This window comes from Musca autumnalis, unplaced genomic scaffold, assembly GCF_047663935.1.
Source record: "Musca autumnalis isolate F117 unplaced genomic scaffold, ASM4766393v1 scaffold_3, whole genome shotgun sequence".
Taxonomy (NCBI): Eukaryota; Metazoa; Arthropoda; class Insecta; order Diptera; family Muscidae; genus Musca; species Musca autumnalis.
Window position 1 is genome coordinate 211,877,880 of NW_027411866.1, and position 15,684 is coordinate 211,893,563.

The following is a 15,684-nucleotide window of genomic DNA, read 5'->3' on the forward strand; positions in this document are numbered from 1 at the left end:
GTCTATTACTTAAAACCGAGTCATCCAGCTCCACACAGAAAAAAAGAAAAGTATGAGTTCAACTTTATTCAGAGCTCCGTAATACCCGCTCGAATTCTACTCGCGAGTGAAATTCGAGCGAGTTCGCGCGGAGGTACTCGCGCGAGTAGCAAAAATAAAACGAGTATACACTATTTTTACTCGTCACTCGCGAAGCATATTTCAGACTTGCTCGTTTTTACTCGCGAGTGAAAAGTGTTTGCGAGTACGAGTACTTGAAGAGTACGAATTAAAAAAAATTGTTTTATTTGGGGTTTAAAAATAAGAGTGGGAGTGAAAATGCTCGAAATGAATGAAAAATGAATTTATATATTTGTGTATTGTGTTGGTGGGAAGTTTATGGGGGCAAGTTAAGTTGAGGATGGGGATGTTGAGGGGGGCTAGTTGGGGGTATGTCCCTCCCCCTTAAAAATCGCCCCGTCCAAAAAGTTGACAGCCTCCACAAATTGCTCCACTCAACTTGACCCCCACCCCCTTAACTTGGCAACCCCCTCGACCTGCCGCCCACCTCAACTTGCCCTCCACCTCAACTTGTCCCCCTTAAACTTCTCGCCCTCAACTTGCCCCCCTCAAGTTCCCACCCCTCAACTTGACCCCTCAACTTGCCCCATAAACTTCCTTCCTTCACTATACAAATTTTTTTTCCAAAAATATATCAATTCACTTTTACTCGATTTTACTCTTCGAGTAAACTCGTACTCTATTTCGAGCATTTTCACTCCAACTCCTATTTTTAAATCCCGAGTACTCGAGAGCAAATAAAACAAAAGTGTGGAGAGTAAAGTCCTTTTAAAATTCGCACTCTTCGAGGACTCCCACTCGCAGGTACTTTTCACTCGCGAGTAAAAACGAGCAAATCAGACCTCTGACTTTATCTATAAGGATTGCCAGGTGCAGATACTCAGATCATGGTCCTTAAAACATTTGCGGGAGTTGACCTTAAAGGTCGTTAACTTTAAAGGGTTTTTTTGGAGGGATGGCTTACTAAGCACACGCCCAACCAAAGTCTTTAACGTTTTATGGGTGAACGCGCGGCACATATAAGCTCACTACCGGGTGTTAAAGGCAGCTTACCAGGAGATACCAGGGGCAGGTCATGGTCCACTTAGATGGTCCCCTTGAGATGAAAGAGGGACCATAATAAGTCCTGAGCCAAGTAAAATCCGGCCAGGGCCGTTGGTATCTTTCATTCCCTTCGTCAGGCATCATACATGAAAGCATAAAATAATATGGTATTTATTTCGCACCACATCGAAGAAAAGGACGTGAATAATTAATCCATATTCTGAACTAGGCATTCTCGATTTTTTTTATTTTTGCCAATAAATCGCATATGCCTTACTATAAAGACGACTTGAGTACAGTGCATACATACATATATTTCTCACCAACCTCCCCTAGAGGACATGGCAGACTTCTATCATGTTAATGAGTGCAACCCAAGTCATGCTAACTCGTATATGTATATTGGACCCCCTTTTCACATCATTTTTATATGGTCAGCGCAGAAATAGGTGATGTTTGCCGCCCTGGGAATCGAACCCGGCTATTCTGAAAACTGGTCGGGGTTGATTACAATTAAATCACCGTGGCACCCAACACACTACAATACCCTAATTAAATTAAAAGCTTTAGGCAAATTACATTTTATTTTTATTTACATCTTCTTATCTACATTTCAATTACTTGCACATTTCCATTGACTTAAACAATTAACTCACACGAAACCGAACAAAAACTGAAAACATACAAACAATATCAATATGAATGACATGAATCTGTCCACTGTTTTCAAACCAAAATGTCAGTCACTCTACCTACTACCATCATTTGGTTTGACGCGAACATTGTAGCTTAATAGATACAGTCAGACAGACTACGATTGTGTGTCACTGCCAATGTTTTTATTCTTCGTTCTTCGAACGAATGAACGTTTGATCCAAAAAAATAAAACACAACAAAAAAAGTTAAAAAATAATCAAATTTGTTAACGTAACTCTTAACACAATGGACACACATACGCACACACACACATCATCCAATGAAACAACAACAGAAATTGTTAATATTTAAAATGAAACTACACTTTGCAATACAATCGAACATGGTGGCCATTGCCACATTGCGAATCAAAAAGATGCACAGATACAATGAATGAATACGTGTTTGGTTAGCCAGACGACGCACTACGAGACATGACTATATACAATGTTCAATGTATGTACATACATGCATATGAACATTCATACATATGTACATACATACATATGTATGTACATACATGTATTTGACCGAGCGACTGCAATGATTTTCAACATTCAGCATCAGATAGACTGTCATTTTCGATTATTTTGAACATTTTCGAACAACTGGAATACATACAACGAAAAAATACTATAAGAATAAAGGAAAACAATGAATTGTAAATATAAAAAATATGTTAGTAAAAAATAAAAAAATAGTAACAACAACTTAAAACATGGATGAATACAATTTAAAGGATAAGGGGTTATAAATAAGGCCTACATATTTAAATACATATATTCCCTCAACATACCCGATGGGACAAGGGAGACTTCTCTCATATCAATGAATGTACACCTATTCATATTGTCTGGTATGATACGGGACCTACTTTTTAACACCGAGTCCGAACGGTGTGTCTTAAGATACCTATTGTAATGACTGAAATATTCAGGAAATGTAAGCCAATTTAAGACGAGTGAATTTGCCATTGCCGAAAATAATGATCTTCTGGTCGGGTTGATTAAACCGCAGTTCTTCTGAGTACAAGGCGGGCATCCTTATCACTGTCCTACAGTGGATCATAAGGACTAAATTTTATAAAAACCCAAGAAGTTTGGTTGTTTTCAACAGTAGCACAAAAATGTTAGTGCACACCGTTAATTGCCATATCTTCCCAAAATAGACAATAGACAGATATCATCAAATGATTAACACACCACCATCTCCAATTATTTTTCCAGTTAGCCGAATTTAAGTTGCCTAATCTTATTACCCTCTGTTTTTTCAAAAATTGCAAATATTGAACAAGAAGAGGAAACATGTGTAACCACATTGTGTGTTGATGGTATTGGCAAACATTTATTAATATCCTTTGGTTAATATTAACAATAAACAAGTATACACATATTTTTTGTTTTCCTTTCATTTCATTTTTAACGCACCTTTATATGCATTCTTTAATACATGGAAAATGTATAAGGCAAATTTGTTTATTTGTTTATTTCGTCTATAGAATCTTAATTCTTTCCAGACAATGCTAATTACACTGTGCAACAAAATGGAGCTCAAAGTCTGGGGGGTGGAAAATTCCTTTTGGGGATGAAAGCTCTTGGTGAGTATATACAGAACCCAGAAGGACAGATCCGCCGTGAGTCGAACTTTTGAGATATGGCGTGATGAATATTTTGCTGGAGACCCTATAAGCCCTCAGATATTAGCGTTATATCTTTGTCCGCTGTTGCTTTAGCATATTTTTGAGATCACATTTCTTCAGCCAAATCAAATGAGGATTATTTTCGTGGATCATTTTGACCTTCTATCTCGCTTCCTTCAATGTCCTTTTCGTCCTTTATTTCAAGAGCCGCGAGATATAAGGTCAAAATGCTCTACGAAAACAATCCTCATTTGATTTGGCTGAAGAAATGTGATCTTAGAAATAAGCTAAAACAACAGCGGACAAAGATATAACGCTAATATCTGAGGGTTTATAGGGTCTCAAGCAAAATATTCATCACGCCATATCTCAAAAGTTCGACTCACGGCGGATCTGTCCTTCTGGGTTTTGTATATACTCACCAAGAGCTTTCATCCCCAAAAGGAATTTTCCACCCCCCAAAATTTCGGTTCACAGTGTTATTAAATATACATATATGTACATATATACAAATCGTATATTATTTAAATATCTCTATTGAAAATTACAAATACAATTACAAATACATATACAATTCCTAAAAAAAAGAAGTAAAATCGAAGATAAAACTTCGTGTGGCTTATAATATGATCAGCATTGACATTTCGGCTTCTCTATAGACAGGAAAAATATACACCAAAAGTGACAAAATCGGCAATATTTGCGAAGCAACCGTATATCAAACCCCTTAACTTCACGTTTTAATAGATTTTAGCAAAATGTCCAATCCAATCTGCTGTGATTAAACTTCTCTTCTCAACATATTGTGGTTATTGGTCCATATTTTAGTATAACCACCTAAAACTTGTACACAGTGGCTTTACTTATTACAAGATTTTATTTCTATTTATTTATCTTTTTTTCCAACTAAATTAATTTTTTTATCGACAGGAAATGTCCTTTTCACATGTGTTGGCAAAAGTCCATATTTATTCGGAAAGTCCATAGTTTTCAGCAAGTTCATACCTTCTCACTTAGTTCATACTTCTACTTTGACCAGTCGGTATTTTCAATAAAAGTCAAATAATTTTAATATGAATGCCTTCTCATAAAAATCATAATTTTTTCGTGAAAAAGACCAAAATACCAGGGACCTTTTTACAGAAGATCAGTAGGTATTTACGTAGAGTAGTAATAATTGTAGTAGAACAAACAGTAGATCTTCTCATAAAAATTCTTCAGGTCTCCTGATAGAAGTCCAATAGTTCTTTCTCTTTGAAAATCAAAAGAACTTCGACTTAGGGCCGGTAATACCAGTAGAAGTCAGTAGGATCTCTCAAAGACGAACACAATGTTATTAGTAGGAGTCCATGAAGACAAATAGCTACAGTTGTTGGACTTCTAAGTCCAAACTAAAGGAGGTTTTTAGATGCAGAAACATACCATTGTGATATCTTTTCAATATTGTGCTGGAAAATATTAAGGGGAAAATTAGGTGACTAGCACATCCTTCTGATAGTTACGTAATTTGGAGAGTCCATTAAACAAGTGGCCAACCATATATCAAGTTTATCTTATGGTACATTTGGCATATGGATACAGAGCCTTTCACACAATAGTACATACATAGTAACGTATACGTCACAGATTTAGGTAAAGTATTGTGTATACGCTACGTAGTGTATATTTAGTAGACTGTCTTACTTCCGTGGAACATTAAAGATTAAAGATTATTTGTTTTGTACCCTACACCACAATGTGTATAGGGTACTATAGGTTCTTGAAGGGAGTAAACGATTTGGTCCACATTTTGCACATCGTGGAATTTCTACCAGGCTTATGTGAGGTTCCAATATAGACTCAATCGGTCCACTCCTTCCGGTACCTCCCACACAAAATTTTGAAAAAGTTCAGTTTAAGACCTGCTCTCGAATCACTCTGATTTTTGTTGTAACAACTTGTATTAACAGCTTCACACACAATTGTGCAAGTTTTTTCAGGTCAAGTCAATACTTCCTGAGAAAATAGCCCGAAAGGTGCAAAAACCCCTATGACACCGTGTAATGGTTGGGTTCGGTCCAAAATTTGGTCCATACTTTGCACATCGTGAAATGAACAGCTCCACACACAATGGTGCATGTTTTTTTCAGGGCCAAGTCAATACTTTCTGAGAAAATAGCCTAAAAGGTGCAAAAACCCCTATGACACCGTGTAATGGTTGGGTTCGGTCCAAAATTTGGTCCATACTTTGCACATCGTGAAATTTCTACCAGACATAGAAGGGTTCTAATATAGACTTTATCGGTGTACTCCTTCGGAAACCTCCCGCACAAAACTTGGGAAAAGTTCGAATCGCTTTGATTTTGGTTGAAACAGCTTGTATTCGCTGCCCGACGACATTACGACGATACAAGAAAATAGCACGAAAGGTTTAAATCCATATGGCACTATGTGTGGTGGTTGAAGCGCACGATAACTCTTGAGCGGATCTGCCGATTCGGATCAAAATTTGCTCATCGTAATATGTTGTCCGAACTTAGTTTAAGTTCAAAAATGAGTCACATTGGTTAACTTTTTTAAGTACCTCCCAAACAAAATTTCACAACTTTTCAGTAAAATTGTGCGCACGGTAACTCTCGGAGGTAGTAACCGAGTTGATTCATATGGCGTTACGAAATAAGTGCCCAATGAAATAACTCCCCAAACTGAAAATGAAATAAGTCCCCAAAATTGTATACACAAAACAACAACAACTATAATCTAAATTTTTGGGGATTTATTTCATTTTTCTGGGGATTTATTTAATACAAATTTTTTGGGACTTATTTCATTATGAAATAACTCCCCAAATTTAGAAATGAAATAAATCCCCAAAAATTAATTTGGGGACTTATTTCATGTTTCTCAAATAGTTTTTTGAAGAGCGTCTACTGATCAGTATGGAAGTCGAAATTATTGCCGCTGAGAAAAAAAGTTCTTAGGTATTATATATTCCAAAAATGATTTACACACAACACTTGCATTTGCAGCATAAAAGGTTGCAAATCAAAAGTGAATGTGGAAGATGGAAAGTTTTTTAACAAAAAAAAAAAAAAAAAAAAAAAAAATATGGAGCTTAATCATTAGAATAAAGACGGAATATATATAACTAAAAGAATAGGGACATATGATTGTGAAAGTAAATCGTTTTCGATGAATGGTAGTACGAGTAGTTGTTTGTGGGAAAAAGGACGTGTCTTGGTTTCAAGATAAAATTTCGCGCGAATTTTTAACTTGATACCAAGACACGTCCTTTTTCCCACAAACAACTACTCGTACTACCATTCATCGTATTTGATCGTAAATTGTTTTGTTGTGAAAATAGGTTGATATTTTGGTATGAAACCAAAACTCGCGGGGATTTTTGTTTCCTACCAAAATATCAACATATTTTCACAACAAAACAATTTACATTCAAATTCTTAATATTCCAAAGCATTAAATATGTTGGTCTGTTCCAGTACTGCAAGAATCTACTATTTTTTCCGATAACATAAAGGAAAAAATGTTATCGTAGTAAAAAATGGTAGCTTCTTGCAGGTTCAGGAACAGAGCATGTGTCTTTATTAAAAAAAAGAAAAAATATTCCTATGAAAGAAAGTGAAATAGATAAGTCAACAGAGTTATTGGAAAACGGTAAGATAACGGTGAAAATCTTTTTAACTTGGGTAATATATGAGAGAAACGGTATGTGTACAAATGTGGTACCAAAAGTAGATATTTTCCAAGAGGAAATTCGAAAAGTTTTTTTTCAGATGAAAATAAAATCTTTGAAAAATAACTCAATTGCAGAACAAAATAACCTCTTCAAGTGGCATTGTTGCCTAGAAAATTTGTAACTAAATTGATGTTGATAACACTATACAAAACGCTGATACTACCCGTGCTAATGTATGGCTCCGAAGCATGGGTACTTGCGCAAGCAGATAAGGCAGTGCTTGGTGTGTTTGAGAGGAAAATTCTTCGAAAGATCTACGGGCCGATTTGCGTTGACGGTTAATATCGACGTCGTATGAACCACGAGCTATATAAGCTATACAAAGACATGAATATAGTTAAACGTGTCGAGATGCAACGATTGCGTTGGCTAGGCCATATTATAAGAATGAGCGATGATGAACCCGCTAAAAAGGTGTTTGAAAACATGCCACATGGCGGTGCACGCAGAATCGGCAGGCCTAAGCTTCGATGGAGCATACAAGTGGATGAAAAATGAAAAGGCGCGATATTCCAAAAAGTCAAGCGAAAAATAGAGAGGAAGGGAGATCTTTTCTTAGTTCGGTCTATGGAACAAATGTTCTGTAATGGGCCAACTAAGTAAGTAAGTAAATTCATGTTGTATAACTGTATATGTTATCAATTACTATTTTTGCTACATTCGAACAAAGAAACATAACAATCGATGAAAGTTTTTGGGGAATTATTTCATTTTTAAAATTGGGGACTTGTTTCATAATGAAATAAGTCCCCAAATTTGGGGAGTTATTTCAATTTATTTTGGGGAGTTATTTCACTTCGTTGGGGAGTTATTTCATTTAAATTTTTGGGGACTTATTTCATTATGAAATAACGCCTCAAATTTGGGGACATATTTCATTTTCAGTTTGGGGACTTATTTCATTGGGGACTTATTTTGTAACGCCGATTCATATTTCCTTCATCGTAAAATTTCTACCTGACATAGATGAGGTTCCAATATGGGCTCTATCGATCCACTCCTTCGGGTATCTCCCACAAAAAATTTCGGAACAGTGCAGTTTAAGACTTGTTCCCGAAAGTCCATACTTACTGACAAAATATCCTGAAATCTGTAAAAAGCCCTACGGCAACATACGAAAGGCAGCCGATTTGGGCCGAACTTTGAATCACTTAATAGCATGTCCAAATTTAGTTTTACTTCAAAAATACTCCGCATCGGTCTTCTCCTTAGGGTACCTCTCCCTACCTCTCAATATTTTGTGGTCCACAAGCTCTAAATTATACGGTGACTAACTGAAATGAAAAAATGTATCGAAAATAAATCGCTCATTTGCTCAAAGTGTGGCATAACTCAAAAAATGCGTTTTCTGAGATTTCTATTTTTTCTACAACTTTTACTTTATCTTGTGTCAAATTTTCATGCTGATATCTCTAAAACTCGACGAGTTACAGCTCATTTACTACGAGTTGCCAATAATTCAACCCAAAAGTTTTTCGAGGTTATCAAGCTCTAAAACACTTCAAATCATAATTGATCTTGCACAGAAATTCAGCACTGACATCTTGCTGGCTGTCTGCAAAATATGGTCCAAGTATTGATTTTAGTTTTTGCGTAATAATCTTTTTAAGTAGGGAAGTCAAATTTCAATCGCCAACTTAAAACGCGTTTTTCTCGAAACTGTTTTTTTTAGATGTGTCACTCTTTGAGTAAATGAGCGAAATGACTACCAAAATAGAATCCACATCCAAAATGGACTATGTCGACCCATTCCAGGTATCTTCCCGTAATACTTTTGAGTTCTAAATCATTTTTAAAATTAAAATGAATACTTTAATAAAAAATTTAAATAAATAATTTAATTTATTAAATAAATTATAACACTTTTGCTAATAATAACTATTTCTAAATCTATATTTATTAATTTAATTAAATATTTTAAATAATTTATTTTTTAATACAATATTTTTTTCGGCAAGTTCATACGTCCAAAAAAGGCCATAAATCTGAAAACTCCCTAATACATAATTATTGGGGAAAATGATTTTGGTTACGTAGCCGGTATTCGCCTCGATTTTCTCATTAGATGAAAGTTTCAATTAACAAAAGCTGTCGGCAAATCCGACTGATACTTTTTAACTTGTATTCTCTTTATTTCAAAACTAATGTTGTTTGTTATATCATAAGTTACATGGAGGTTATATTATGTTTGTTTTTCAATTTGTAACGTATTGAAATAATCATTGGCGACCCTATAAAGTATATGTATTCTTGATGAGGGTAAAATTCTAAGACGATCAGCACACGTCCGTCTGTTGTTGGAGCTAGAGCCCTATACTCCTGCACCCGAGTACAGGATCTATATTTCTTATCTGAATGTGGCCACTAGTTTTAACCAGTTCGGCTGGCAGCGCATCAGCTCCTGCTGCCTTCATTTTTTTAACCAACGATAAAGAACAGCACAACAAAATCAGCCCAACTGGATGTACTACATACATATTTTCACAATGAATTCCCCCTGTTAAAATTTCTACAAAGCATTCCTCGTCCGGATAACATATCAGCTCAGCTGCGGCAAAGTATACTTCATGCAAACAGCCGCAAAATCAATATTGTGTACCAGAGACCTTCATCAAGGAACTCATGGAGTGTCGAATTGCTACCGAAGAGAAAAATTCCATATACACGGATACTTTAAATCAGAAGCAATGCGTAGCGCACGAGAAAGACATCGAGAAAAGGATAGACGTGAAACGTCTATTCCGCAGGAAAAATAGAGAAATTGAAAAATATGGAGTGTCAAAAATCGAGATGTACAGGAGGCAGAGTGAAGTCCGAAAATTATACCAAAGAGTAAAACATTAAACTGATGGCTTCAGTACAGGCACATACTCCTCTAGATAGCGTGTTCAGGATATGGAAAGATAATTTTTCCAAACTTTTGGTATTAAATATTAGCGAAGACAACGTTGAACATATACAATCCGTCCGTTCAGATGAGGTAAAAACAGCAATAAACCGGCTAAAGTATATGAAGGCAACAGGAGACGATGGTTTACCAGCAGAGCTTTTTAAAACTGGAGGCGACCCGCTGCTAAGGTGTATGCATTAGCTAGTAAGCACCATCGGGCAGGAAGAACGCGTACCCGACGACTGGAACCTGAGAACCCAGCCTCCCGTCCCCAGGAAAGGAGAGAAGACTGTATGCTCTAACCACCGCGAATTTAGGAATGTGATTCAAAGGGCAAATTCAGGCAGTAGTCTTAAATTCCTGTCAAAAGTTTTTGCACGAAGAATCCACAAAAGATAGAAGAAAAGGATTAAAATATTATTTGCGAAGCTTAAATAAAGATGTTGTACACCTATATTCTTGGTACAAGCGAAATATTTGTTTTTGTTATGACGGCATCAGTTGGTATTATATCTTGCACCATGTATCTAACAGTTTAGCGCCAAAAAAGGTTTAAGGCAAGGAGACAACCTTTTGTGTTACTGGAAAAGGTTGCACGAGATGCAAACGTCAAAAGGACTGGCAAATATACACCAATATCCAAATATTACCTCCTTATGCCGACGATATTGACTTAATGGGTGGATCCGTAAAATAAGTATTTGATATCTTTAAGAAGGTTGAAGGAGAACCTGAGAAAGTGGGTCTGGTAGTAAACGGTGATAAGGTCAAGCTGATGGTATCGGCGCGAAAAGTGTCCATAAATGCTACTTTGGCTTAAATAAGCAGTTTAAGAACAAACAAACATAACACTTTATAAAACACTGATACTACCCGTGCCATTGTGTGGGTCCGAAGTCTGGGTACTTGCGCAAGCAAGGTGACGGTGACTATCGGCGTGTTTGAACCACGAGCTGTATCTGCTATACCGCTAATAAGGCGTATAAATACGGGCCGCATGGCGGTTAACGCAAAACTGAAAGGCCAAGGCTTGGATGGAGTCAACAAGTTGATGACGAAATCAAATAGAGAGGAACGGAAATCTAAGTAAGTAAACACACGAGCCGATAAGTGGTCTTTAGCGCTTAAAAATGCAAAACTGTTGAACTTTTGCGGATATATCCACCAAAAAACAATCCACCTTCTACACAATCCTGGAACAGCACATAAAAACGGGATCTGGTAAAAAAAAAAAAAAAAAACAAAAAATAAGACTAGTCATTTCCGTGGGTCATTAGTCATTTCACATGTGGTCCCACAGATGCTTTTACACCTTTACACAATTTTTACCGTCTTAATGGAGGCAGCGTATGCAAGTAGCTTACACAGAAATCAAAGTAATTCGAGAGCAGGTCTTAAAGTGAACTTATCCGACAATTTTTGTGGGAGGTACCCGAAGGAGTGGACAAATATAGTCCATATTCAAACCTGATCTATATTTGGTAGATATATTAGGATGTGTAAAGTATGGACCAAATCGGTCACTCCCTTCAATAGTTATTGTGCTTACAATTTTTCCGAACATTTTTGAACCTTTGAAGGGGATGTACCTGAAAGAGTGGACCGATATGGCTTATCTTCGAATTTAAACTATGTTTGGACAAAATATTACGAAGGACAAATTTTGGACCGAATTGGCGCTACAACCACTACACACGGTGTCAAAGGGGTTTTTTCACCTTTCAGGCTATTTTCTCTGGAAGTGTGGACTTGACCCAGATAAAAGTTGTACCGTCGTATGAGGGGCAGTGAGTACAAGCAGGTGCTAAACTGAACTTTTCCAAATTTTGTTTGGGAGGTACCAGAAGGAATGGACCGATTGAGTCTATACCGGAACCTCATCTAAGTCTAGTTGAAATTTCACGATGTGCCAAGTATGGACCAAAGGTACCGGAAGGAGTGAACCGATATAACCCATATTCGAACTTAGACTAAATTTTGATAAAATATTACGAAAGCCAAATTTTGGACTGAATCGGTTGCTCCGTTCGATAGTTACCGTGTGCTCCAGCCAGCCAGACAGACGGACATGGTTAAATCAACTCCAAATTGTCTGAAACGGATTTCGTCCAAACATACTTGGGGTCTAAAACCATTATTTCGATGAGGCACATTTTGCCCGTATGAAAGTGTATATACCCTTGTTAGCATACTTGCTGAGGGTATAAAAATTATTTTCTGTTGCACGAAAGATTGTACGTTGAATATTAATAAAACGTTTATACCATTTAAGTAGTGAAAACAACTCCACACAAATTAATTTGAAAAATTTTTTGTTATTTTGTTCGTCAGGTTTTTCCTCGATTCACCTTATATGTATGTATAATTATCTAAGATTTAAAAAAACGCATTAAAATATCATACAGAGAAACGTACTCGTCTAAATGCTGCAGCAAAAGCAATCCCACAGGACGGGGGAAGCTGCAAACACCATAGCACCAGTTTATCTCGAGCGCATTGTCTCTTCAAAATGACGTATTATCTACAGTTGGGTACCAAAAAACTACCACCTAAAACTCCCTGGCACGATCACGATAAGAAGAACATCGTCATTCACGGCAACGTTCCCGACAGTTGTAACCTGAAGCGCCAAGGAATAATATATAAAAAAATGGAGTGAGAAGAAGCGAAAAAGCAAGAGCTGGAAAATAAGAGCATGAAAACCCAGCAAAAATACACCTTACCAAGACATTATTTTAACAAGGGCATGTCGCGCCAAATAAGTGGTTTTTTGGTCACTAAAATAAGTAGTAGCTAAAAGTCGTGACTATTTATTAACATACTTATTTTAGTGGTGCAAAATAACGACTCATTTCGCGCGACTTGCCCTTGTAGTAATAGTGGGTTAGTAAAGTGCCTTGTAATTGGTATTTTTGCTGGATAGCATGTCCTTCAATTAAATCCAATTCTTGCAGAACCTTTGTGGTACAGTGTCATAGTTTTGCTATTATAGGTTGGAGGTTTGCTTCTGTCGATAAAAATCGAATGATACTTTGCTTGCTTTTTGTATAATCCCACTTATATTGAGCTAGCTGAACCCGGTGCGCTTTGCTACCCCGAATGATGAATGATATAATTAAATTAACTTTTTTAGTATTTTAACGTATTAATATAGGAGATATGAAGGCGTTCTCTACCCATTCAGGGTGTAAAACTCCGTTTCAGGGTGTAAAACTCCTCCTAAAGCCTTTTCGACTATAAGTATTTCTACGTAGGTTATATACTCTCACACTATTAATTTCTCATTATTTCTACAGATTGGATTTAAATAGACACAGGTTTGAGAACTTTAAGTTTGAGGATAGTTGTAATTTATTCTATACATTGAAATTATTTTTTCCAGAAGTCTCTCAAAGATATGATATTTAATAGCTGTAGCCTCGATCAATTCCTTCCCAACTATAAGTACTTGTGTACATATTGATGACTTCTACTGACTTCTAAGTCTCTTCAAAATTTCATTGAAATTGGACATATATAGCGTGTTTGGTGCATAAAATACAGGATATCGGCCGAAAATTTATATGGGTGCTAAATCCAAATCTGAACTGATTTCGATATAATTTGGCACGTTTATTTCTAGACCAAGTTCTTTAACACATTCCAAATTTCAGCGAAATTGGACATATATAGCGTGTTTGGTGCATCAAATACCGGAAATCGGCCGAAAATATATATGGGAGCTATATTCAAATCTGAACCGATCTCGATATATTTTGGCACATTTTTTTCTAGAACAAATTCCGTCAGACGTTCCAAATTTCAGCGAAATTAGACATATATAGCGTGTTTGATGCATCAAATGCAGAAAATCGACCGAAAATATATATAGCAGCAATATAAAAATCTGAACCTATTTCGATATAATTTGGCACATTTATTTCTAGACCAAGTTCTGTAACACATTGCAATATTCAGCGAAATTGGACATATATAGCGTGTTTTGTGCATCAAATACGGGAAATCGGCCTAAAATATATATAGGAGCTATATCCAAATCTGAACTGATTTCGATATAATTTGGCACGTTTATTTCTAGACCAAGTTCTTTAACACATTCCAAATTTCAGCGAAATTGGACATATATAGCGTGTTTGGTGCATAAAATACAGGAAATCGGCCGAAAATATGTATGGGTGCTATATCCAAATCTGAACTGATTTCGATATAATTTGCACGTTTAATTCTAGACCAAGTTCTTTAACACATTCCAAATTTCAGCGAATTTGGACATATATAGCGTGCTTTGTTCATAAAATAGGGAAATCGGCCGAAAATATATATGGGAGCTATATCCAAATCTCAACCGATTTCGATATAATTTGGCACATTTATTTCTAGACCAAGTTCTGTAACACATTCCAAATTTCAGCGACTTTGGACATATAGACCAAGTTCAGTCACATGTTCCAAATTTTATTGAAATTGGATATAAATAGCGTGTTTGGTGTCTCAAATACATGAAATCGGCAGAAAATATATATAGGTGCTATATCCAAATCTGAACCGATTTCTACATAAATTGACACATATATTTCTAGGCCAATATCCATCACACATTCTAAATTTCAGCGAAATTGGACATATATAGCGTGTTTGGTGCATAAAATAAGGAAATCGGCCGCAAATATATGTATATGGGAGCAATATCCAAATCTGAACTAATCTCGATATAATATGGCACATTTATTTCTAGAACAAATTGCGTAAGACATTCAAAATTTCAGCGAAATTGGACATATATTGCGTGTTTGGTGCATAAAATAAGGAAGTCGGCCGAAAATATATGTATATGGGAGCTATATCCAAATCTGAACCGATTTTGATAAAATTTGGCACGTTTATTTCCAGACCAAGTTCCGTCACACATTTTAAATTTCATTGAAATTGGACATAAATAACATGTTTGGTACATAAAATAAGGAAATCGGCCGAAAATATATGTATGTGGGAGCTATATCCAAATCTGCACCGATTTGAATATAATTTGGTAAATTTATTTCTACATCAAATTCCGTCACACATACAAAATTTTGAGATTGTATCTGTAATAGTTCTAAAGATATTTGCATACAAAATCTAAATATTTTGGAGGGACCTCCGGTTTTGATGCTATATCTCCAGATCAACGCGAAATTTCAAAAAATGATATAGATTATTTTCATTCCAGTCCATGTAGCAATGTACCCTAAAAATGTCAATAAGATCTGTTCAGCGGTTTTCGAGTCTATAAGGCACAAACAAACAAACAGACAAACAAATTTCAATTTTATATATACAGATGAATTAAAAATTTACCAAAAGGGATTTTGAGCCAATAAAAGCAACCATTTTTAATAAGCCGATTTTTTATGAAAAGTCTATAAATTTTAATTAATTTCTTTGTCATTCTTTTACAGGACCAAGTTTTTGGGGCCTTATAAATCCACAATGGAATATGTGCAACAAAGGTAGACGACAGTCACCCATCGATATTGTGCCAGATAAACTGCTGTTCGATCCATTTCTAAGACCACTACACATAGACAAACACAAGGTATGTAGCTAATCAATCAACGAATCAAATAATTATGACCTTGA

General features: G+C 36.0%; 1 protein-coding gene across 1 annotated transcript in view; it reads left to right on the plus strand.

Annotated features, from left to right (window-relative positions):
* Positions 1 to 15,684, plus strand: part of CARPA (Carbonic anhydrase-related protein A) — a 134,360-nt gene that overhangs the window by 76,544 nt on the left and 42,132 nt on the right. Inside the window, exon 3 of the mRNA XM_073972906.1 lies at positions 15,504 to 15,640. Coding sequence (XP_073829007.1) covers positions 15,504 to 15,640 — 137 coding nt within the window. The remainder of the gene's footprint in view (positions 1 to 15,503; positions 15,641 to 15,684) is intronic.